Source organism: Neomonachus schauinslandi, chromosome 7 (genome assembly GCF_002201575.2).
Source record: "Neomonachus schauinslandi chromosome 7, ASM220157v2, whole genome shotgun sequence".
Taxonomy (NCBI): Eukaryota; Metazoa; Chordata; class Mammalia; order Carnivora; family Phocidae; genus Neomonachus; species Neomonachus schauinslandi.
Genome location: NC_058409.1, coordinates 20511613 through 20537641, shown reverse-complemented (window position 1 = coordinate 20537641; position 26029 = coordinate 20511613). Strand labels below are relative to the sequence as shown.

At 37.9% G+C, this 26029-nt stretch overlaps 1 protein-coding gene across 1 annotated transcript in view; it reads left to right on the top strand.

The window, feature by feature from the left end:
• FBN2 (fibrillin 2) overlaps positions 1–26029 on the top strand; it is a 248470-nt gene that overhangs the window by 124574 nt on the left and 97867 nt on the right. Inside the window, 8 exon segments of the mRNA XM_021701751.1 lie at positions 4381–4533; positions 6222–6449; positions 7367–7504; positions 12831–12950; positions 13876–14001; positions 14872–14994; positions 17032–17154; positions 22577–22729. Of these exon segments, the coding sequence (XP_021557426.1) occupies positions 4381–4533; positions 6222–6449; positions 7367–7504; positions 12831–12950; positions 13876–14001; positions 14872–14994; positions 17032–17154; positions 22577–22729 (1164 nt within the window).

Here is a 26029-nt window from a genome sequence, read left to right as displayed (position 1 = left end):
GGGGGGGGGGGGGGGGGGATGGGTTAGCCTGGTGGTGGGTATTGAGGAGGGCACATTCTGCATGGAGCACTGGGTGTTATGCACAAACAATGAATCATGGAACACTTCATCTAAAACTAATGATGTAATGTATGGGGATTAACATAAGAATAAAAAAAAATTATAAAAAAAAAAAAAAGAAGCCAGTGATTGGTTTAAATATTCCTTAGCAGGTAATCTGTCTCTCTGTCTAGCCATTTGTAACTTCCTCAGTTTTTCTTTGTTTTGTTTTTTTTTTCCTTTTTTTTCCCCCTCAGTTTTTCTTTGTTGGTCTGCTGTTCCACAGTGATGTGGTGAGGTGTGGATTTCTTTTTATTTTTCCCACTTTAGATTTGTTGGACTTCCTAGATCTGAGATTGTCTTGCAACATTGTTAGAACGTTCTAAGCTAGTATCTGTTGAATATCGCCTCTCCCCAGTCTGCTTATTACTTCTTTCTAGTGCTCTTACTAGACGTATGTTACCTTCTCACGCTCACCTCCATATCTCTTAACCTTTTTTAAAAAAATATTTTCCATCTCTTCATCTCTCTGAACGAAACTGAAGATAAATTATTCAGATATATCTTGGAGCTCACTAAGTCTCTTTTCATCTATGTGCAGTATACTCTTTGTTATATCCACTAAACATTTTATTTCAATTACGATAGTTTTCATTTATAGAAGTTTCACTGACTTTTTTAAGTCTCTTCTTTCATAGTTTATGGACTCTTTTTACCCGTTCATATTTTTAGATTTTAATTGTCTTAATGAAAGATATTAAATTAATAAAGCATGTTAAATATAATTTAGTTATAATTAATATTTAATGAGTTGTCATTACAAATAATTACAAATTGTCAGAATCAGTTTGACCATTTTATATCTGATATCTGATGTTTATTCAGCTGCTTTTGTTCATGGAGCCTTGTTTCTTTATGTGTTCTTTATTTACTCATTTATTTAGCTATTTATTTTCTTGTTAGCTACTCCTATGTCTTGGGACTTGCCTATGGGAATTCTTTGAGACCTGCATAATATTAAGTCCTCATTTGTCCTGTTTTGGCTTTTGCCAGTTGCTTGGTATCCCTACCTGAGGACCTCTATGTAGTCCATTCTTCCTTTGAAGTTTTTCAGACCACAAACCTACTATGAAGTGAGACATCAAAGCTGTCTCTTTGAGGAAGAACCTGCGGTTAGAGATTCTTTTTTTTTTTTTTTTTTTAAGATCTTATTTATTTATTTGACAGAGAGAGCAAGAGAGCACAAGCAGGGGGGAGCAGCAGAGTGAGAGGGAGGAGCAGGCTCTCCACGGAGCAGGGAGCTCAATGTGGGGCTCGATCCCAGGACCCTGGGATCATGACCTGAGCTTCAAAGGCAGATGCTTAACCGACTGAGCCACCCAGGTGCCCCTGGAGATTCTTAGGAGAAAGATTTGTTTACTTCCACTCAGTCCTCAGGTGTAGAGACAGGCAAGTCTCTTAGCTTCCCAGCTATACATTATAGCCTTGTACCAAGGATATGGTTCTTTGGGACCCCTGGCTTATGAGGAAGTTTCCTATGAAGTTTTGTGCTGGGAGGGGGAATGTGGGGTTTTATCTTTTATGCTCTGGATGATACGGAACTATCAGGGCTGAAATTCGAAGTCTCCAGAGCTTTGCAGAAGCTCTAAAGCTGAAACCTAGCTGTGCACTTACCTCTTAAGATGCCTGTTTTCACTTCATTGTGAGACTGTTTTTCCCTTTCTTTCATGCCAGCCGGCTGATGTATTTTTTTTAATATTTTTTCATATTTTATGCCGGATGTTCCAATTGGGAGGGACATTCAGGGTAGCTAACCCACCGTTCTGCTGGAAACAGAACAAATATTGTTGTTGTTTTTTTTAATTCTGCCACTAACCCTGTTCCATGAGGAAGAAGAGTTCTGTATAGTTGCAAGATCAAATTGTAAGATTTTGAGGGAAGACCTAAATCTTGTTTCAAGGCCGTGGTTTTGTTCTTTTGTTTTCTGACTTTTGTCTTTTATTTTTTCTCAAACTTTGTGGTACAACCTCCTTGCCTTGCAGAAGACTTGAAGACAGAGATACATTCTTTGTAGTAACTGAGTGTGTTTTGTAACCATGATTATTAAGAGTTTAGGACTTTGTTATCTAAATTTACATCCTTTTCTTGAGGAATGTAGCAGCTGAGTAAATCTAGGAATATGATACTCAGGGTTCCTGGAATAAATATTCCAAAAATTATTTTCCTGCATCACTTTTGGACACAGAAACCTACCTGTGAACTTATTCCCAGTGACAGTCTGTTCAAGCCCAGCTTGTGAAGTTTAGGAGATGTCTGCGGTGCTTTCAAGTACGCATGCATGCTTCAAATTTAATACTCGGCTTTGGGGCATATTAGGTTTCTTTTGGGAAGTGAAAGGCGGTGTTCTGATTCTTACAGGAAGTACCTTAAAGCCAAGTCACTTTATTGAACAATCACTTACAAGCTACCTGAGGTATACTACAGACCATTTGAGAAAATAATACATTTATTTATTTATTTATTTTTTTTTGCGAGAGAGACAATGAGAGACAGAGAGCATGAGAGGGAGGAGGGTCAGAGGGAGAAGCAGACTCCCTGCTGAGCAGGGAGCCTGATGTGGGACTCGATCCCGGGACTCCAGGATCATGACCTGAGCCGAAGGCAGTCGCTTAACCACCTGAGCCACCCAGGCACCCAATAATACATTTATTTTAAACTCTGTATCTAGTATAAAAAATTAGCTTTTACCTATTAATGGAATTTTTTATAATTAATAGTTTCATCTTCATTATTGATATGCAGCTCCTGATTATTGTGGTACTTATTTCTTCTTGCAGTCATAGACAACACTTCTTTGAAGCTTCTTGATAAAAGTTAAAAAATACGTAATGAACTAGATCCACAATTTTTTTTTATTGCTTACAATAAAGGCAATTTCAGTTGAAGCCCACAGGGCTTATAGATGACATTAATATTTTATCCCTATGCAACTTTACATTTTATGTTCTCTTCCAATGATGTCTTTCAGCCTTTATCTTCCATTTTGATCCATTCTCTACCCTGCTGGCAGAATGATGTTTATTATAGTCCTATTTGATCATGTTAACTGCTGTACACCCAATACTACAAGATAATGCACAAAAAAATCTCCTCGCTGTAGCATCCTGCCAGGCCCCACAGTTACAGCTTGGTCCTCACCTGACTTGACTTGTCATCACCATTTGACATAATCCATTGCTCCTACTTCTTGAAAATGTCTTACCAGCCTCACAGCTTACAGCTGCCTGTATACACAGGTCATTCGCAGGTATATAGCTTCAGCCTGACCATTCCTCTGGGTTCCAGGCTCCTATATTCAACATCCCAAATGTAACACAGTTTAAAGAGAAGCCTTGTACTAAGTCCCTTAATCCTCCTTTTCCCCTTGTCTTCCCATCCCAGCTGTCTATGTCAAAGACTTAGGAAATTTCCAGAACTCTCTTGCTCTCATACCCCACTCCCTGGGCTGTACCTCTCATCGTCACTGAAGCCACCCTCATCCAAGCCGCCATCATCCCTCGCCGATTACCTTCACTGGTATTCTTGCACTCGCTACTGTCAGCAGCCAAAGAGCTCTTCTTAAAAATGTAAACCATTACTTTTCCTCTAATGGAAAACATCCAGTGATTCTTACAGCATTCCACATGAAACCAAAAAGTCCTTCTCTCATGGCCTACAGGGTTGTACATGATCTGCCCTTGATAGCTCCCTGAGCTCAGTCTTCCACTATCCCTTTTGTGTTCTCTTCTCTGCCTACATCCTCTTCTTCTTCTTTGAGCTTCTCTTCCCCGAAATAACTGAGCGGCTCATGCTCTCACATCACGCATGTCTCTGCTCAGATGTCCCTGTCTCAGAGGAGCTGTTTGTGATCACCCTTTCTAGAATAGCAACTGTATCAGTCAGGTATTGCTGTGTAACAAACAACCATAAGCTCTCAGTGGCAAATAATACTGTGCAACTGCAGGTCAACTGGGGGTTGGATAATCTAGGCTGGGATTGGGTTCTTGTTTTTCTCTGGATCTGTCTGGGGTTGACTTCTTAGTGTAATAGGAGCACATACCTGCTTCACATCTTTCATTCCTATGTCCCTGGGATATGGCCTGGAATAGGTGCTCAGTGAATGTTTGCTCAGTAAATAAGTAAAGAAATGAACAAACGTCATAGAGACTAAGACAATAAATAGATATATTAGAGGTAAGTAGAATAATTCCCTTCACTTAGCCTCTTCTGGTATGTAAACTGATTGACACAAGAACCTGAAATAATTCTGGCATCCCTTCTGTTTTATTTCCACATGTTCAGATCAAAGAACAGGCACATGTTTCTCGGGCCTGGTGAATGGCCGCTGCGCGCAAGAGCTGCCGGGCAGAATGACGAAAATGCAGTGCTGTTGTGAGCCCGGCCGCTGCTGGGGTGTCGGAACCATTCCCGAGGCCTGTCCCGTCAGAGGCTCCGGTGAGCGGCCGACTGCTAGTCTGCTCGGGACAGGCAATGTTAGGAAAAGCAGTAACAGCCCGTGTACTTTGTTCTTCTCCTTGAAATCAAGTCATCTGTGTGTTCCTAGCACCGTCTTCACTCTGACTGTGGTGTTTCTGTGAGGGGCAGGGTGACATTGTTTATTTGGGATCAGCTTTGACTTTGTACACTTTGTTAATATCAGAGGAATTCCCGAAAACGGATTAGGACTTGTCTTCATGCAAGTATTTTTAAAAACTGTTTTGAACATCAGTATTTGCAATTCAGTTTTCAAATCTCCTGACCTTTCACTTCAGAGCCTTGAGTATGTTTGAGTAACTTTATTTATATTTTATTTCTAGTATTTTATATTATATATATAATATATATATATATTCTATATTTATATATATATAATATTCTATATATATATAGAATATATCTATATTCTATAGATATATATATAATTATCTATATCTATATATAATATTCTATATATATATATAATATATATATATATAATATTCTATATTTTATTTCCCCTATTTTCTAGTATCCCAATCCCTGAAGAGACTTCCTCTTTTCTAATGACCTGAATGTTAAGAGTAAAAGGGTAGGAGGATACCTCTCATTCACTTTGCTGTATTAACTAACCATATAACTGAGGCAATATCAGGAAATTACTTTAGGATGAATGAGAAGTAGCTCCTCTTGTTAATGTGATATGAATGGTAAATTAGGATTAATGTTTATCAGTCACCTAAAGGCACATCAATGTAGTATGTTTTATTATATTGTCTTTATGTTAAATTATAGTATTCTGAAAATAACTAAACTTTTTGAACTTTGCTTTTCAAGATACGCATCTATGTGTACTATTATGGAGAAAAAGATTAAGGCCCATTCTTTGAAAATCTCTAAGCTGCGTAAAACATCAGAATTGAGTAATAAAGCTTAAAAAACAGCACTATTAATGCATAGTATATAATTTTGGAAGCTCGTGGTCTCACTAATAATATATAATAGTAATATTAGTACTGAAATAGTCATTTGAAGTAAATAATTTTCATTTCTATCGACCCTAGTGTCCTAATTCTGAGAACAGATGAAGAAATAAGTAGATTGTTGTCATCTTGTTTCTTTTCTCTCAACTTTGATACTTGGACAAATTAGGTGCAGTGTGAAAAGCTAACTAAACACTGTCTTCTGTTAAAATCCACATATATAAAAAATATTATTCTGAAGCCATACTAATCCCTTAAAGCAAAGAAGGGAGATGGGGAAAATGTGTAAGTGCGATGCTGATGAAGTTTCAAGTAAAACCAGATCTACAGAATGAATTACTGAAAGCTTTCATTTTCGCCCACTTAAGTAAATTTCTTGCATTCGTTGTTGTATCTGGAATTTTACGAGTTGCACTTGGAGACATAAAAATCAAACTGCACATATAGACAAGTCTTTGGTTATGCAACTCAGTTAAAATGTGGCAAATAGGTTTTCATTATTTTTTTTCTGAAACATCTGTGCTTTTCCCTGCTACTCCTAGCACTGGAAACCTGGATCAAGAGACAATATCCTACTTATTCAGATCAAATAATATAGATAAGCTCAAATGTTCTTACAGTATACAGATTGCTTTTATCATGCAGAAGGACATCCGTGTTTAACTGAACTTTCTTTTCTTCCAGAGGAATATCGCAGACTTTGCATGGACGGACTTCCAATAGGAGGGATTCCAGGGAATGCTGGTTCCAGACCTGGGGGCACTGGGGGGAATGGCTTTGCCCCGAGTGGCAATGGCTATGGCCCAGGAGGGACAGGCTTCGTCCCCATCCCTGGAAGCAATGGCTTTTCTCCTGGAGTTGGGGGAGCTGGTGTAGGCGCCGGGGGACAGGGGCCCATCATCACTGGACTAAGTGAGTGTTCACTTTTTGTGTAGACTCTTTATTTTCCTGCCTTAAATGATTTTATAATACCTAGCATTTTTTTCAAAAGGTAGGTGTGTGTGTGTGTGTGTGTGTGTAAAAACCTCTTTCAGGGTCTAAAATACAAGGTAGTAGTAAAAAATGCCTAGGAAAATATTATTTTTCTGTTCCATAAACTTTCTAAATTGGAGAAAAGAAGAGTGACCCGGGTTCTCTTTGAAAATAAAGATGAGAGCATGGTCATACTCCAGTCCAGATGACGCCATTAAAGAGCATGTTTTTGGTTCCAGTGTATTTCATTTGGCCGTTTGCAGCTGCCCTGTTCTTACACCCCTTGAATTATTTTCCAGAACCATTTCTCAACTGAGATAAACTGAATAAGTCTTGTTCTGTGCCTATCCAAATATTTTAATGAAATAGCTTTCTTTTCCTCACCGTTTTTTGTTGAATAACTTGGGCTTCAGGCCAGAACTGGCATTGGTGTATGACATTTAAGTTCATTCTTTTTATAAGAGCTGCTCTTGCTAATAATATTTAATGATGTCCTACAGTGTTATGTTTATTCTTTTTGGCATACGGCCTATTTACTGTATCTGAATATTCAGCACAGTTATGGGAAAAAAAATGGAAAGCATTCAAACGTACAGTAGAATGTTCCTGAAATTTTGAAAAGACATCTTTATGGGCAAAGTTTCCAGATGTGTCACTTAACAAATGCAAGTCACAACCATGTGTCTCAGGAATATTTTTTAGATCCTCAACATTCAGGTTTTAATGAAATATAGATAATGTGAGCCTTTGATATGTACACTTAATGGACTATTAAATATCCTTTTAAAAAACCAGTTTTAATAAAAGTACTACATGTTGTAATGCTGAAATATCACTTGTGCTTTGATTTTCTGTAGCTATTCTGAACCAGACGATAGATATCTGTAAGCACCACGCTAATCTCTGTTTAAATGGGCGTTGCATACCTACTGTGTCTAGCTACCGATGTGAATGCAACATGGGGTATAAGCAGGATTCAAACGGGGATTGCATAGGTAAGCTCATGATTCTTTAATCCTTCTTTATTTTTTCATAGCTTTTAGACTATAGGAACAAATTAGACTATATGTCATTTTAAAAAAAGTCTCCCGAAGCAAAGCTGATTTCCAAGCTGTCTCTTCTGTGTGCACGGTCTTCCATATGCTCCTTTAACCTACTGCTGAGATAGCCCCCTTCAAGAATCCCCCACTTTTCCCTGTCCTGTATATTGTGACTTCTGTGTCTGCCACTCTCTTGCCTTCCTTCTTAGCTGAGCAGCACTGGATATATGGTGGTGTAGCCACCATGCAGAGGAAGGTGCAGATTGGGAGGAGATAGGGGAGGAGTCACTTTGGACATGTGGAGTGTTAGGTATCTAGGACATTGAGTTATAAAGGTCTAAACCTAAGAGGAGTGTTCAGAGCTAGAGTTACAGGTCAAGGCATCAGTGACATAGAGGCGGCTGTTAGAGCCATGAGGGTGAGTACTGTCACCCACACTGAACCACAGCAAGAGTGGAAAGGTAACAGTAGTACTGTGGCTGAAACCGTATGCCACAGCAACATAGTCCCCTAAGGAAAATTCACTAATAGCGTTGGTGAGACAGCAAAATAATCCAGAAGGTATTATGTCGCTAAAGCCATGCAAGGATACCCTTTGAAGAGAAAAGTAGTGGCAAGTGTGAAATGGGGCAGAAAACTCAAATATAATGAGGGCCAAAAAAATCTGTTGGATTTTATAACGAAGAGGGTTTTGATGATCTCTTGAGAGTAGTTTTAGTTTAGAAGTAGTTTAGCGAATGATCGTGTATGTGATTCGTAGCATAACCCTCAACACCTGATTTGGGCTCAGGTCTTCTGTTATATAGATGACAGGCCAGGAACAGAGAGTTCATAATTCTACCAGTGTAAACTGAAAAGTTTTAAGGGCACTATGATTTTGAAGGAAAATGTCAGCCAAAAGTGATGTTTTGGAAAAACCAATCATTCTAAACTGTATACAATTGAGAATGATTCAGTAAGGCTTAAATCAGGATCCTTATGTGCAGTTACACAGGTTTTGCACTGCACAACTATAGAGGGACCATTCACGTAATCTATATAGATGTCACACCTTGGGGTTATGTAGGATATAACCATATGCAGCAGCCCTGGCTGAGCTGATAACTACTGGATGCTTGTTTAAGTGGTTGACCAGGTGGTACTTTTTGGAACACCATGAAATATGGGTATAGTTATTATTTAATATATTTATAATTTTTATAATAATAAATGGCATTTATTATTATAAATTGACTTTCCTACCAGAAAACATGATTTATAAGTATACAATATATAAAATATCTTCTCTTACAGATACATACAAAATTACAGTGTATCAAACTGAAATTTGATTGACTTTCTTTGTATTGTTATTAATATTTGTCATTCATGTGTTACTGCATGATTCACTAACCAATAAAATCAGGCCAAAAGTTTAATCTTTCCTGCAAATTAGCCAAAGGCCACCATTTAGTTCATATTAGCACCCAGGTGTACTTTATTCTACCTAGCAAAACTTTATACCGTTGGTATAAAGATGAAATATCTTTAAGGATCAAAAATTTTTTCTTAGGCTTCCAACCAGCCTCCTCAACCAGGGGTTCCTTTAACGAATTAAGTCCTGCAGAAAGTGATTTCAGTAACTATTTTCTCGATTCTCCCAAGGGTGATACACAGGTAGTATAACTCCAGATGCAAAGGACGTGAGCTAATCACATACAGCGAATGTCCCAACGTAGTAATAGGTCCTTACTTTTCTGAAACCTAGGTGAGAAGAACTGCTACAACTGTTTTCATAAACTCTGTCTAATGTACCATTGGGATTGCATGTCTGTACAGTTAATGTGCTAATATATCTCAAACTTAAGTATTTTATCCAAACATTGTTAGAAACAATTTCATCCTAGATTGATCTCACCCCCCTATCCTGCAAAGTTAAAACCCAGGCAAGGTTGCCTTTCTAACCATTGTAGTTGATAAAGACAAAGATTAGTATTGGGGCATATTTCAGAAAATAAGTTTTTAATATATTTTAATATATTTTTTGAAGATTCATTTATTTATTTATTTTAGGGGTGTGCAGGGAGAGAGACGGAAAAAGAGCAAGTGGGGGGGGAGAGATAGAAAGAAAGGGAGAGAGAGTCCCAAGCTAAGCCCAGAGCCCAACGTGGGGCTCAGTTCTATGACCCCCGAGATCATGACCTGAGCCAAAACCAAGAGTGGGTTGCTTTCATCAACTGAGCCACCCAGGCACCCAGTTTTTAATATTTTTAATTCAGTACTCTTTGTAGTGTCAACTTTTGATCAGTTTGAGTTTGACTTTATAAATAATAAATTGGGATATCAGAAAAAGTTAAGAGGATTTAAGTTAACTAGCATTTTAAATTATAGGAGCATGAGATAAGAGTGGTAACTCATTGCCCTGTGTTTTGAGGAATAACACATTGCCATTGCTGTTTGAGAACTTGTGTTAGATACTTATGAAATTGTCATAATGTAAAGGTAATAACTCTATTAAAGGATCAAACATAACAAAATAAAATCGGGTCCATTTTGCTATTGTAAGAAGTACTCTTGAGGGCGCCTGGGTGGCTCAGTCGTTAAGCGTCTGCCTTCGGCTCAGGTCATGATCCCAGGGTCCTGGGATCGAGTCCCACATCGGGCTCCCTGCTCCACGGGAAGCCTGCTTCTCCCTCTCCCACTCCCCCTGCTTCTGTTCCTGCTCTCGCTATCTCTCTCTCTCTGTCAAATAAATAAAAAAAATCTTAAAAAAAAAAAAAAAAAAAAGAAGTACTCTTGAGACCTGAAAACAGTTTCATTTACTCACCACGTTTTTCTCTCCTTTTCCTGAGAGTTCTACCCTAAAATGTATTTCTGGAACTCTTTTATGTCTGTATAACGCAATCTGTTAGCAATAGGTTTTAACTCAATTCAAATAATTGTATTTTGGGATAGTAAGAGATAATTCCTGTTTCTGTTGGGCCACAGGTAATCTTAGAACCCTTGCCAATTAAGTGTTTGCTAAACTAGAATATATAATACTTTTCAAGTATTTTATACGAATACTATATATTCTTTATTATTACTTCTATTATTAGTAGTATTTTGTAAGAATACTATTCTTACCCCAATAGTATCTGAGAATGTAACCCATTTTGATAATCAACCTCTTTCTCAATAATTTCATTTATTTTAGGAGTTTAAAAATCCTGTGAATTTTGCTTAAAAATACTCAGTCTCCAGTGAAAACATAGGAAGAAACCAAAGCACACAGACTGTAATGTTTAAGTATCCCTGTTCTCTACCTAAGGCGAAACAAAAGGTGATAAGTTGCAAGTACTAGGCTGTGACACCTCAGAATCCAGAGCCATGAAATGTACATTTCTGAACATGGCGGTGGTCATTTGTGATTAGTCTACAGCCAAAATCTTACAGTAATCCCCCAAAACAGATGGGATTGGAAAGTCATGGATTTTAAACTCACTGATAGTTTTTTAGTGAATGTTTTCACTTCCAAAGAAAAAATAAGCAAGTGACCTAGCGTATCTTTCTGTGTACTGATCCTTTGGTATGATCTCTAAGGGGCTAAGGAAATCAAAATGAATTATGGCTGTAATGGAAAAATAATTGGCAAAGCTGTCCTAGCACCAAGGGGACTCGGGAACAGGTTCTCAGAGAAAGAAAAGGCCCTGAAAAGTGGCCTGGCTTCCTGGAAAGTTGACCTCAAGAGAGGGGGTTGGGTGCATGATATCATGTTTTCACTAGAATTGAGTTTTACAATGAAGAGCTTTACAATGAAACTTCTGAAAAGGTGCATCTACAACACCGATATTACGGTACACCGGAGAATTTAAGCTATCTTCAACACTGCAAACTCAAGGTTGTAATTCCTATTGGAAAGTCCACTAAGTATCCTTTATATGCTTGCTAACTCTCTAAACTCTGTCTTTTCTCATTTTGCTTCATTCCTTTGGCTCAGTAGAATTGATGTTATCAACCGAAAGTTTAAATGTAAGTGAATCTTAATGGGCTGAAGGCGCCCTTGGATGAATTGAAGAAGCATTTAATCCTGTTATTCTCTGTTGTTTTGATTTAATTTGCTATGAGATTTTTTTTGTTCCCCTCCTTTGCCAGAGAGGGCTTAATTGCATTTAGTCTGAGTGTTTATATAAATGAGGTTTGTGAGTTTGATAGATTACAGTTCCTTTTTAAAGAACATCTGTGAAAGGAGTAATTTGTTTATTAAAATGGTAAACCTGTGAATTCATTTGATTGTTGTGCTCTCCAATTTAGCTGAAATTGTATATGTTAATAGTTTCTACGTGTATATGAAATGGCAAGTCATTATGCCCTCACCAGCCAGCAAGGTTTTTAATTTACTAGCATTCAAAATTATATTTAGTGGGCATTGCTGAGATAAGATGAATTTAACTTTTTTGACTCTGGCACATGCAATTTGTCTGGGCTGTGAGCAGTGCAAACTGTTCAGTCTGCCATTTGGTCTTGCAGTCCCTGAATTCTGCAATGGGCTTGCATTTAATCAAGCCTTAGGAGAACTTGAATGAAAAACAGTAATGTTTCTCACATTTAGGATCAGAACTAATATTTGCATTGAACTTGGTTTATGCAAAAAAAATTCCTGTTCCCATTTTAAGGTCCTAAAGAAACCTGAGGCTGCTGAAGGTAATAGACTTTGTTTTAATTAATTTCCATTTCTATCCCATCCTCTGTTACTTCAAACAGCCAAGCCTCAGTGCATCTATAGTTAACATATTTAATGGAGGACAACACATAATAACAAAGAAATTCTACAGTCTGTCAGTTTCTTTCTTTAAAGCTCATGAAATTGACAGAATGAATCTATAAATATCTATCTTCAAGCATCTTCCATTGGGTTTCCAATACTGTACAAGGCTTTGAGGAGGCTATTGCCCAGATTGCTGCAGATAAGTGTTAGAGCCTTTTAGAACCCATAGCTATGTCTTTCCAGTGCTGGCTTAAAAAAAGGGGGGGGGAGGCTTTTTAGAGCTTTTAATCATTGTGCATTTCTCAAATTGAAAAATCATTACTTCTTGATTAAAGCAAATTCCCTTGTACTTTTGAATAGGCAATATTTTTGTAAATCTCTAGACTGGCCTCTGTATTTGAAGAAAGGAATTTTCATTCATTTATAAATACTCCGCTCTTTAGACTATTAACCACGGACTGGCCTTCTCTCAAATTTGGGAGGCCTAAATGTACTTTAAACAAACATTTCTAGGAATGGAGGGAAGTCTGTAATGGTTTCTTTTGCCACTCACAGATGTTGACGAATGCACATCAAATCCCTGCACTAATGGAGATTGTGTTAACACACCTGGATCCTATTACTGTAAATGTCATGCTGGATTCCAGAGGACTCCTACTAAGCAAGCATGCATTGGTAAGGCCGTTTGTGTTCACATATGAAAATGTTCCATGAAATATAGTGACCCGGGCTGTTGAGGTTAAAAGTAAATTTATTAAAATAAGACTTGGAATGAAGTAAGTGCCGTTGTACTACTACAAATTTATTTTAGACTCCCCTCAGACGTGCTTCCTTTATGCATAAACACTATTTGCGTGTATAACCCTGGCAATGTGATATCTGGCTTTGCAGAAAATTCGGTTTATCTTCCTTCTCTAGATCACAGCTTCCTTTCTCCAACTAACATCAGTAGCCTTCCTGCTCTCTGATTAACGGAGCTTAAGATTTATGGTCGTTTTCAACTACTGTTTTCTTTGAACCTCACACATATTCCAACACCAAGTCAGGCCTCGTCTTGATTCACAGTTTTGTTGTTACACGCCCTGGCCACCGTCCTCCCAGCTCTCTCTCAGTGCTGATTCATTGCACAATTCTTTCTGCAGATGACTCCGCTTACCTTCTTTTTCATTTCCTATTCATCCGTGGTTCGTTGCTTGGCTAAGCTCACCCCACCGTCTTCATCATGGTGCTCTTAACCCAGGTAGTTTGAAGTTACGGTATTCTTACTCAGCAGCCCACTCTGACTTTGGACATCTGCGACCGTTGTGTCCCAAAACAGCTGTACCAGTCTTTCCCCTACACTGACCACCTCTCCCAGCTTCCCGGCACACTCCAGCCCAATTTCCTCTTTCTTTCCCTTTTCAGCTCCTCTAAGTCAGGGCTGTAAAAAAAAAAAAAAAAAAGCTGGTGAGAGGTGGAAGTTTGGCTAAAGGAGCAACATGATCTTAGTTATTCCATGTAAAAAAATAAACTGGATGTTGAACATCCCATTTATTATCTTATTGTTTTTACCTGTGGTTATTGTAAAAGAATAATATTTGGCCATCCTTCATTGTCCCAGATATTGATGAGTGCATCCAGAATGGGGTTCTTTGTAAAAACGGTCGGTGCGTGAACACAGATGGAAGTTTCCAGTGCATTTGCAATGCCGGCTTTGAATTAACTACAGATGGAAAAAACTGTGTTGGTATGGAAATTTCCTGCTTCCTTGCAAAAGATTTTTAAAGGATATACATTTTTATTTAGAACCATATATGCTATTTCCATGAAAGCTTGCACAACACATATGTGAGAATTCTTCAGATGACTTAGGTAAAATATAAATGCATTTAACACGAGACTATTAAAGTCAAAGGATAAATTGTTTGGAAATGGTATAACAGTGAATAATTTGTTGCTTCTGGAAATTTTCTGTGTGATATATGTTTAATTATAAGTAGCAGTTTTTCTTTGTGGTAATTACTAGCACCTACAGGATTTTACACTTTGCCATTACAACACGAACAGGTTAGAAAAGGTCTCCTCCTGACCTCCAGTCTGGGGGAATATAAAAATGTCTGGCATGTGTGATAATCAAATCTCTAAACCTGAGGTCCTATGATGTCTGGTACCAGTAGATACCAGTACCCCACAGAAATACTCAAGTCACACAGCAACACATGATATTTCAGCTACTAATCAAAGTCCAGATTATTTCACTCGCAGTGACGTTTATCATTGCTCTATTCTCCCTTACGGAAGAAACTCCCCCCACCCCCCCGAAATCATATAAACATTTTTGCTAACCAAAGTAAAGCACATCTCATGTGGTTTTAATAACAACTAAGCACAACATTTACTTAATTCTTTTCCTTTATATCCCTTATGCTAAAGGCCCCTCACGTTCACCACCCTATCTGCTCTCACTTGGTTGGCATTCATATTAGGAAAAAAAAAAAAATCAATGAGCACATGGCTCACTTATGTAGTGGAATGTGATTGGTGGCTATTTGTGGAAGGAGAGGGAACTGGTTCCCACAAGGCCAGTGGCATAAGTCATTCTGCTCTCCTTCTGCAGATCATGACGAATGTACAACTACCAACATGTGTTTAAATGGGATGTGCATTAATGAAGATGGTAGCTTCAAGTGCATCTGCAAACCAGGATTTGTCTTGGCTCCAAATGGGCGTTACTGTATTGGTATGTATGGCTTTGAGATAGGAAAGTAGCCATGATTGAAACCATCTTTTTTATTTGAATGAATCATGCAAGAATTACTTCCGATTCTTCATGTGGATTTCATATTATTCACATCTCTTGGTAATTCAGTAAGGCAGGTGTCTAAAGCTTCCTAGAAAAACACACATTGTGGTCTAGGGAACAGTAATATCTTTACAAAAATAATAATAATGGTGTAGGAAATATTAAGGGAATGACAGATTAGTTCTAGCAAGTCTGGAAGAGACAATGTAGAAATAATTTCTCTGTACCCCTTGCCTAAATAAAAAAAAAGGAAGAAAAAAATCTTGAAAGGTTTTCTTTTTTTGTGCCCTGAGAGCTAGATTTTCCACTATCATTCATTACTTGTTTTGTATTACATTCTTTCCATAAACTAATCTACAGATCATGACTATATCATTATCTAAAAATCTTAAATTGTGACTTAGTGAAGAAATAATTTGAGTGTTCCTAACAATTTTGTTTATAAAGCCATTTTGAAGGCTAAGCTCTAGCAATAACCTTAGAAAGCAAAAGAAGTGCCTCTTGGAAATAAGATTATATCAGTTTATACTCACAATTTTAATTTAGGAAGTTGGAACAAGTTTTGCAGGGTTTTTTTTTCACTTCTCTCCTTTTATATGAAATGAACTCTTTGAATCCTTTCTACCTTCCACTGCACAAAATTATCTGAATACCATTAGTACTTATAGCCAGTTCCTATAATTTCAACAAAATTCCAGAGAGAGTTGAGAAAGAAAGATCAAGACTGATTCTTTTATTTCTGAATTTAAAAATGCTTCTTGACTATTCAAGAAAGGGATGTATAGTAATCAATAGAAATGCTGTAGCTCTGCTATTTTAACTCATGACTGAGATGCCATCTCAAGGTTAGCTGACTTGGATTTGACACAGGATTTGAATTTAGTGTTATGTTCCAGGATGTAACAGTTACATTACAGCATATAACTTTATTTTAGCATTTCCTAAGAAACTTCCACACACATATAAAGATGACCTCAACAGTTTCTGCTGTCTTGAAATTTTTTAATTTACTTCCTAACTACTGATATTGTAATCTGCAAATCTTAAAATGTTCATGATTTGGTGGCCCTGTGTTTTGAAGGCTGTTTCATCTTTCAGGGAAGCCATTCATTGTTGGGTGACATTTGATAAACTTGAGCAGATTGAAAATTAGGAGAGATGCCCCATGGGGCGCCTGGGTGGCTCAGTCTCAGGGTCATAGGATTGAGCCCCACGTCGGGCCCCACGCTCAGCAGGGAGTCTGCTTGAGATTCTCTCTCTCCCTCTCCCCCCCAGCCACATGCTCACTCTCTCTCTAAAATAAATAAGTCTTTAAAAAAAAGAAGAGAGATGGTCCCATATTTTGTTATTATGAATTGATCAACTTAATATTAAAACAACATCTCTCTTTAGTTTGAATTTTATGTGTGTGTAAATAAAAGCAAATTACAAACATTTACCTTGGTTTTAAGATTATGTTTCATTAAATAACTTGAATTAAATATCATTTAATATTAAACAGAATTGGCAGATAAATAATGAAAAATGAGTGTGTGAGGCTCTTTTTTCCTCTAATGGGTAAACTAAGGCAACTTTCAGTCAGTCTTTCTGAAAATGTGTTTGAAAGAGTTGCACTGGACACCTGGGTGGCTCAGTTGGTGAAGAGTCTGCCTTTGGCTCAGGTCATGATTCCAGGGTCCCGGGATTGAGCCCTGTGTCAGGCTCCCTGCTTGGCGGGGAGTCTGCTTCTCCTTCTCCCTCTCCCCCTGCTTGTGCTTTCTCTCTCTCGCTCTCCTTCTATCTCAAATAAATAAAAATCTTGAAAAAAAAGAGTTACATTTAGCTATAAGATTTGTTATCATATCTATGTGTCCTTCCACAAATTATAAAGTGGAAAACAAAAGGTTGACAGTCTAGAGTGGTGAAAACAGGTAAACTCTGTAATAAGGTTAAATTTACTCAATAATGACCTGGGTTGTGCTTCCCTCTGGGCAGATGTTGATGAATGCCAGACCCCAGGAATCTGCATGAATGGACACTGTATTAACAACGAAGGCTCCTTCCGCTGTGACTGTCCTCCAGGCCTGGCTGTGGGTGTGGACGGACGCGTGTGTGTTGGTAAGTGAACCATTCTGTAATGGCCCCAGTGTCCGAATGGTCTTTGAAAAACAAAGGTATATCCGTACAGTGGAGAAGTATTCAGTCATAAAAAGGAAGGAAGTATTGATAAATGTGCAAGTATGAATGAGCCTTGGAAACATGCTGAGAGAAAGGAGCCACTCACAGAAACCCAGATAGTGTATGATTCCATTCATATGAAATGTCTGAAGCAGATAGAGCTATAGAGACAAAGCAGGTTAGTGTTGCTTACAGCAGAGAGGATAGGGGTGCTGGATAAGGGGATAGTCGCTAAATGCTAAAATGCTAAAGGCATTTTTGAGGTGGTGAAATGTCCTAAAATCAGTTGTAGTGATGGTTATATGTATCTTTAAATATACTAAAAACAAAACAAAACTATTGAATTGTATTCTTTAATTGGGTGAATTCTTAGGTATGGGAATTATACCTCAGTAAAGTGGCTTAAAAAAAAGTTTACAGGGAGCCCAGCAAGCTCCTGGCAGAAAGCTCTGATGAGATGCAAGTCAAAAATGCTGGAGAAGAAAAAGAAAATCATCTTTAAATTAGGATACTTGACAGTGTTAGCCAACTGAGTCTCTAAGTGCAATGGATTTAGATTTTGTAATTTATAACAAGTAAGATATGAGATGGAGATTATGGTTAGATTTAAATAAACCCTGTTTTTACTCAAACAGTTTAAAATGTAAATAACTTCTACCGTAGAACTTGGACTTATATCAAAAGGTAGAAATGTTTTCATATAGTTTTTTCTCATCGCTGTGCAGCTAATTATAGAAACAAGCGAAAAGTATGAGAGAGAATATATATTTTATTCTAAACCACTCCAAATTTGCTATTTTTAAAAGGTTATTTTTGCCAAATGGGTTGCATGCAAATCAGTGTTAGCAGGCATTAGCTTTAAAGAGGCAGGAAGTCAAAAGTGTCTTTGGTGTTTCAGAACCCAACCATATGTCCTAATGATAACAGTAGAATGAGTTACTTGTAAAAATATACTTAATGCAGTTTTCTCTCCAGAGGCTTTTCATAAGACCCCCCAGGGTGTGTTAGCCATTATGCATCCTCTATTTCTCAGGTGACTCGGTGAAAAGCAGAGTATAAATGCTTACCTATACTCTTAAATGCTTTTTATAGCATTTAAGCGAAATGAAATTCTTTCTTAGACATAGAGATAATACTTTACTCTTCCCTATGGGAATCAAAACACTTGGATCCTGAAGGTGTGCGGGAGAGAAGCAACAGCAGATGGAAATAATCTGTGCACTTATGTTCATCCACTGTCTCCAATCTAGGATTTATTTCAGCTTACAAGATTGTCAGCACTTCGTTCAAGGACATTTTAAATACAACAGCCGGAAGAATGTAGCTCCTCCCTGCTTACCAGAGCTAAAGTATTTTCACTTGCTTTAATATACTTACTTGCCGCTTACCTTTACCTAAATGATTCTGTTGAAATCTATGATGAATACAAAACCAGTCTGGGAGGAAGAAATTATTTTTCCTTTAAGCAACAATGTATGAGTAGTGATGAGGAATACAGTGTTTCAAACACAAATCTTCATTCTCTCATCCACATACAGAAAAGGCATGAGACCTTGTTGGAAAGCCTCCAGGTTTTCACAATTGTGGTCAATTAAACTTTTTAAAATAAAAATACCATTTGTTCTATGTCTGATTATATATATTGCTGTTCCCATCACATGCTAGACGTTTTTTCTTCATCTCTTCTGCCTTTGGTGATGCTTTTGAGATGCATTGATTGTTGAAGTTAGAAATGAATCACTACTATGAACTGTTATTAGGGTTAGCACTTCAGTTTTAGATTTCCCTTTTGTATATTGTTTTTTTTTCCTTAGACACTGAGATATGGGTTTTTTTTTTTTTTTTCAGAAAAATAAACTATTATTGTAACTAGTATGTTGAAGAAGCATGACGCATAGGCAGAGCATAAACAAAAGGCAACTATATTTTGGTCTCTCCCATCCTTTTAAAATGTATCTTTAAATTTGTTCAGTAGAAGCCATTTACCCAATGAATGAGGAAGAAAACTCAGGCAACCCTATAACTTTACTTTTCTTAAATTTATGTGACAATTTCATGTAATGAAAACAATCTAAATAACTAGAATGCCTGGTACCGTATAATAATATTCTGACCCTGACTTGAAGATACAACATCCTTGAACAGGATGTCTTCTTACTCTACAAGGGTCAAAGAGCCCGAGAAGAGGTGAGAAGGCAGACGCCCTGGTGACCATCCTAGGATGGCTTCAAGGTTTCTGGGCTTCCCCAGTGTTTAAAGCACCCCTTCCTTTCGTGGTTCCTCCAGAAACATTCAGCTGCCCTTCCTGAGATGCATACACTGCCTCACCCACTCTCTGGTTTTTAGCAGTCCAGATAGGCTCTGCCTGATGCTGTCCCATCACCCCTCCACGCCATTGTTTTAGGACCCTCTCTTTATGTGGCCCACATCTAATCCAAACAACCTGCCCTCCTGTGCCCTGTTAACCTTACGAATAGAGGTGGATGTCACCTGCCCCTCCAGTAGGAATAGCAGCCACTCACTTTTGCCTGTAGGTATCCCAGGCCGAGCTGCTGGGCACAAAGCTCATAACCTGCCCCCTGTGAAGTTCTTCTCTTTGGACCAGTGGTGAGGATGGAAGCACCCTGAACTCATAATCCAGCTCTTGCCAAAAAATTCCTCCTCAAGAAATCCTCTCTTAATTGGGAGGGTTTTCAAGACCTGGCAAGTCATTTTCCATATCCACTTCCTTCAGGATGTAGTCTCAAAATTCACCTTGTTATTTGATATTTAGCACCTTGGGATTTCAGCTTAAGTTTCCTTTTTAACATCCTCTTACATTAGCTTAGGAATATTTTGACATCTTTATCAATACTGTGTGACATTTCTGTTAGCTAAAAGGTGAATTTTCTTTAGCCTAATTGTGCTCCTTACTAGCTTTGTTGCCTTAGGCAAGATACATTACCTCTCTGTACCTCCTTGCCTCATTTGTTTTTTGACAATGAAATAAGTTAATATTAGACTTATTTGTAATAAAGCTTTGAATGGTGTCTGGCATTTAACACATGCCCAATAAGTTAGCTCTTACAGTTATTACTGTTTTATTAAATTAGAATAGCAACATCACATCTAGGGCATAGTCTTAGAGTTGCTGCTTTAAGCAATAAAGAAAAGTTGACACTAAAGAAAGAATAAAATGAAATTAACATTTGGCATCCATACATACTTGACCAGTGGTGTGTAGAATCTGAGAAAATCCTTAAAAAAATTCTATTTTTTTTAGTAAGAAGAGTGATGGAGGAATTTGATAACCTGGAAAATATATAGCTCAGCAGCATTTTGGTCCAGGCCCCCACCAAAACACTTATGCGATGGTGCTTTCGATGCCTCTTACCCTGTTCACCTGTGAGCAGTGTTTAGTTATAATGAACTAGGGTTCCAGTCTGGTACCTTTTAACAGGAAAAGGTTGACTGTCCTCATTAAAAAAAGAAGAGAGAAATGAGGTAGTCACCATGTTTTTTGAGTATTTCCTGTGTGTCTTACACACTGTGCTTAGTGCTTAACAAACAACTCTCATTTATTATGTCACTCTATCCTTATTTAATGGATGAGGCAAGTGTTAAATATTTTGAGTAAGGTCCATCCCACAGGGACCAGAACCCAGGACAATTCATGTCCCCTGAAACCTATACATACATTATGTTACTTTGTTTTTCTGGCGTTGGGTATTCTAAACAACTTAGATAATCCTTAACCCAGAGCAGTATATAATTTGTCTCACTCTTCCAGCGAGTACCATCAGCTTTTTATCGACTTTCTTCTAAAAATCGTGCAAGGATTATCTTCTCAACATGTACACAGAAATAAATTTGACCGTTCTGTGATGCCTTCTGAGAGAATAGATTAGTTATCCTGAGAACTCACAAAAATCATATTGTAAATCAAACTATGTTCTATTTGTGCATATTTGTCTTTGAGTCAAGTCCTACTCTTATGTGTAACCCGGAGCTGACTTTGCTAAACTCTGTCTCCGCAGAGGCAGAAGGGGACAACATGTCCTCTCTGTAGGGTTGTTGTGGTAAATCTCATGTCCGCTTCCATGTGAGCGTTCACACATCTCATTGTCTAGTGCAGCTATAAATCTCATTGTTTTAATGACAAACATCACCAGATCATAAGAAAGCAGGAGGTGACTCAGTGGGTTACTCTGTGTAATAAGTAGATAAAATTATTTCCATCAAGTTGTGAATAACTATGTCAGTGTAGTGTTTAAAAGCTATGCTGCTTCTCTGGCCTCTTTGGTGATCTGCATTTTTTATTGTTCACCTTTTAACTGTCTCATAAAGTTGTAGCATATTTTATGAGGATTCAGAGCGAGAGCCTAAGCAGGATATGCTTCTTTGGGACATAGCGTGACACAGCGGTAAGGAGAAGAGCTTTGGAAGTCACACAGCCTGAGTATGAACTCCAGCTTGGGCAGTGGGTAGTCTAGGACTTGGAGCTCCTTGAGGAATACCTCTGAACCTTGCCTTCCTCATCTATGAAATGAGGATAATGATCACTGTCCTGTGGAGTTGTTGCTCAGAATGTTCAACAAGATGATGTCTGTAGGGTGCCTGGGTGGCTCAGTTGGTTAAGCGACTGCCTTCAGCTCAGGTCATGATCCTGGAGTCCCAGGATCGAGTCCTGCATCGGGCTCCCTGCTCAGCGGGGAGTCTGCTTCTCCCTCTGACCCTCCCCCCTCTCATGCTCTCTCTCTCTCAAATAAATAAAATCTTTAATAAAAAAAAAGATGATGTCTGTAAAACAGCTAATACAATGCTGAGGACACATAGCAGTGGCTATTATTTTTATCACTGGGTTTTTTGAGAGTCTGAGATTAAAACGTAGTTCACAGTAGTCAACTGGGGGTTGACAAGAAAGGCCTTCTAACTCAGAAAGTTGAAGTAAGAAATTTCACAACCACGCAGTGTCCTCTCAAGGTTGTTTACTTCCCTGCACTTCATTGTTCCTGAGAACTTCCAAAATAGAAATAACATGTGTCATTTTGAGTATAGGCTAGCCAGTGATTAGAGCTCAAAGTGATGTTTGTAACAGTGGCGTTATACCTGCTTCTGTAAAAGGCCTGGGGGTTAAGTGTGATAATGAATGCTTGTGTAGTGCATAAAACTTCATGGAGGAAAAAAAAAAAAAAAGAATTGTCTACAATACACATTTGTTGATTTCTGAGCACTGTTAGATGCTAAAGATAAAAAGAAAAGTGGCAGAAGCCCTCCAGAAACTTCCCATCTATTAGCCACTTAGGTTAAAAGAAGCCCTCAGTTTTGAAATCTCTTTATCTCTATCAACATCTCAAATCATTGTTCTTCTACCTCCTTTTAGATACTCACATGCGCAGTACGTGCTACGGTGGGATCAAGAAGGGAGTGTGCATTCGTCCTTTCCCTGGCGCGGTGACCAAGTCCGAATGCTGCTGTGCCAATCCAGACTACGGTTTTGGGGAGCCCTGCCAGCCCTGCCCTGCTAAAAATTCAGGTAGTCCCATTTGCCAGTTTTGCATCTGGTCAAGAATCTGGAAAGGTAACATTAGGTATTTGGCCAAGGAGTGCATCGGCTCTGTTTTCGGTTGAAGAATTCCACATGTGTGTTGGTATTTGAGGCATATAATAAGATCTGGCCTGTATTTACCTATGATCTCTGGGCAGAGTACACACAGGGAACAGAAGAACGTATTTGCTGACCTAATTAGGATCGTTACAGCAGATTGCTTACGTGGATACCTTAGCCTCACTATTTTCAATCTTTTGTATCATCGTGAAGATGAATAGCATAAAACCCACTTGTTACTTTCAAGGTTATAGTCGCAAGAGCCTGATTTTATGCATTTTTCATCTTGCCACAGCATGGTCTTAGGCTGCAGTCTTTCAGTAGTTCCAGCAAGTCATAAACATTTTTACCAGTTTATTCACAAATACAGGCATATTACATGGTCTAAGTCTTTGACTATTCTATGACTCTTAGTTATTCATATTTTTCCAAATCTGTACTGAGTTTGTGTAAGTACAGTAGGGATTCAAAAATAAACACAATCTCTTTTTTTCTTTAAATTTGGGAATAGTTGAGAGCATAAACAGGCAAGCATATAAACTACAGGTTAGTATGCTTAGTGCCTTAAGAGGGACAGAAACCGAGAACTGGAGAACACAGAGGAAGGAGCAGTAAGTGGTCCCGGAAAGCTGGGAGGGACTTCACGGGGCTGGGGATGGGGGTGGGCATCTGCTCAGTTTGGTCTTGAAAAAAGGAGTAAGAACATTCCAGGTGGAGGGTGGAAGAAATGCACTCTAGCAAAGGGAAATGGCTTGTGATTCTGTTGAAAATCCTAAGTAGATTGTTCAAATCTCAGAATTATTCTAGAAGGAACTGAGCATGACATTTTTTAAATTTTTTTTATTATGTTATGTTAATCACCATACATCATTAGTTTTTGATGTAGTGTTCCATGACTGAGTTTGCGTATAACACCCAGTGCTCCATTGAATACGTGCCCTCTTTAATACCCATCACCAGGCTAACCCATCCCCCCACCCCCCTCCCCTCTAGAACCCTCAGTTTGTTTCTCAGAGTCCATAGTCTCTCATGGTTCGTCTCCCCCACCGATTTCCCCCCCTTCATTTCTCCCTTCCTACATTTTTTTTTAAAAGAAAGCAGAGTTCGTGTAGGAAATCTTGCCCTAAAAATATTGAAGTCAGCTATGCATATTAAAAAAGAAGTACAAAGACTAGATAAAAAGATGAATGAATTAATAAAACTTGGAATCTAGAAACAGACGTGACTTTAAATGGGAATGCTGGGTACAATAAAGATGCTGTTTAGGTTGGTGAGGAAAGACTGAAATAAGTAATGAATATTGTTGATAAATATTAGAAAAAATATGAAGTTAGCTCCCTGCACTAGACCTTAACAAAGTAATCTCTTATAGGTACAATATATTAACTTGTTGTTATTTTGTAATAATAAAGGACTTTCAGAGCAGAAACCAAACACTAAAATACACATATAAATTGGAAAAATGTGTTCCGTAATTTATAAGGAATTTGCATTAATCAGTAAGGAAAGTTGAAATCATCTATAGAAAAAAGTGCAATGTACACAGATAAGATTTCACAAAGCATAAGTGCACGTGGTAGAGAACCACAAGAAAGAATGTGCTAAACTTAAAAGAAAATTAAAACTTCATTTTTGTTTATTAGGTTGGTGAAGTGTAGATAACTGCTTTTGCCCATATGGGTACTCTCTCATACTACTGATAGAAGGCTAACCTGACACATGGAGGAAGAGGAAAACTAGCAGAAGCCTTAAAAAGAGGCATAAATTCTGAGCATTTTTACTTCCAAGAGATTAACCTAGTAATAAAATTGAGTTTCATATTATGTGTTATAATTGCTAAAAGTTGGACAAACCTGATTTCATCATTAAGAGATTGCTTGAATGAGTGTGGTGTACCACATAACTGAGAAAAAACATTAGTCTATATTTAAATGGGATATTAATATGAAATGTATATGACACAGTGCAGAGGATCCAAGCCTGTTTCCCGCTTAAACCTCTACGATCTGAGCAAGTCACTTCCATCTCTGTCCCAATTTTCTTAGGTGTCAGAGAAGTGAACTAATGGTATCTAGTTTGTGAATATTACTCAGCTATGAAAAAGAATAAGATCTTGCCATTTGCAACAGCTAGGATGGACCTAGAGGGTATGATGCTAAGTGAAATAAGTCAGACAAAGACAATTACCATATGATTTCACTTACATGTGGAATCTAAAAAACAAAACAAACTATTAAACAGAAGTCGAAGCAGACCCACAAATACAGAGAACAAACTAATGTTTGTGAGGGGTTGAAAGGGTAGGCCAAATGGGTGAGGGAGAGTAGGAGGTACAGACTTCTAGTTATGGAATCAGTAAGTCCCACAAGGATGAAGGTACAGTGCTGGGAATACAGTCAGTGGTATTGTAACTGTGTTTTGCGGTGAGGAATTGTTGCTACACTTGTGAGCACAACAGAACATATCAGATTGTCCAGTCACAATGTTGTACACCTAAAACTAATGTAACATTGTGTGTCACCTACATTTCAACAAAAAATATGCTGGAGTGGTGGGGGCTGGGAGGGATGGGGTGGCTGGGTGATGGACGTTGGGGAGGGTATGTGCTATGGAGAGCGCTGTGAATTGTGTAAGACTGATGAATCACAGATCTGTACCCCTGAAACAAATAATACATTATATGTTTAAAAAAAAAAGAAGATATTAGGAAGGGAAAAATGAAGAGGGGGAAATCGGAGGGGGAGATGAACCATGAGAGATGATGGACTTTGAGAAACAAACTGAGGGTTCTAGAGGGGAGGGCGTGGGAGGATGGGTTAGCCCAGTGATGGGTATTAAAGAGGGCACGTACTGCATGGAACACTGGGTGTTATATGAAAACAATGAATCATGGAACTAATGATGTAATGTATGGTGATTAACATAATAAAATAAAATTTAAAAAATATCCAGTTTATAATATTGGGAGGATTAAATAAATTATTAGATGTAAAATGCTAAGATAACACCAGACACATGGTAAATGCTTTTACATGAAGTATTGTCTATTATAATTTTGTTATTGAGACAAAAAAATTAAAAAAACATTCTCTACAATACAGTTTGGATTTTTTTTAAGTTTCCATATGTAGAAAATATTTTTTTAACATTTTTTTGTTTTATTATGTTAATCACCATACAGTACATCATTAGTTTTTGATGTAGTGTTCCATGATTCATTGTTTGTGT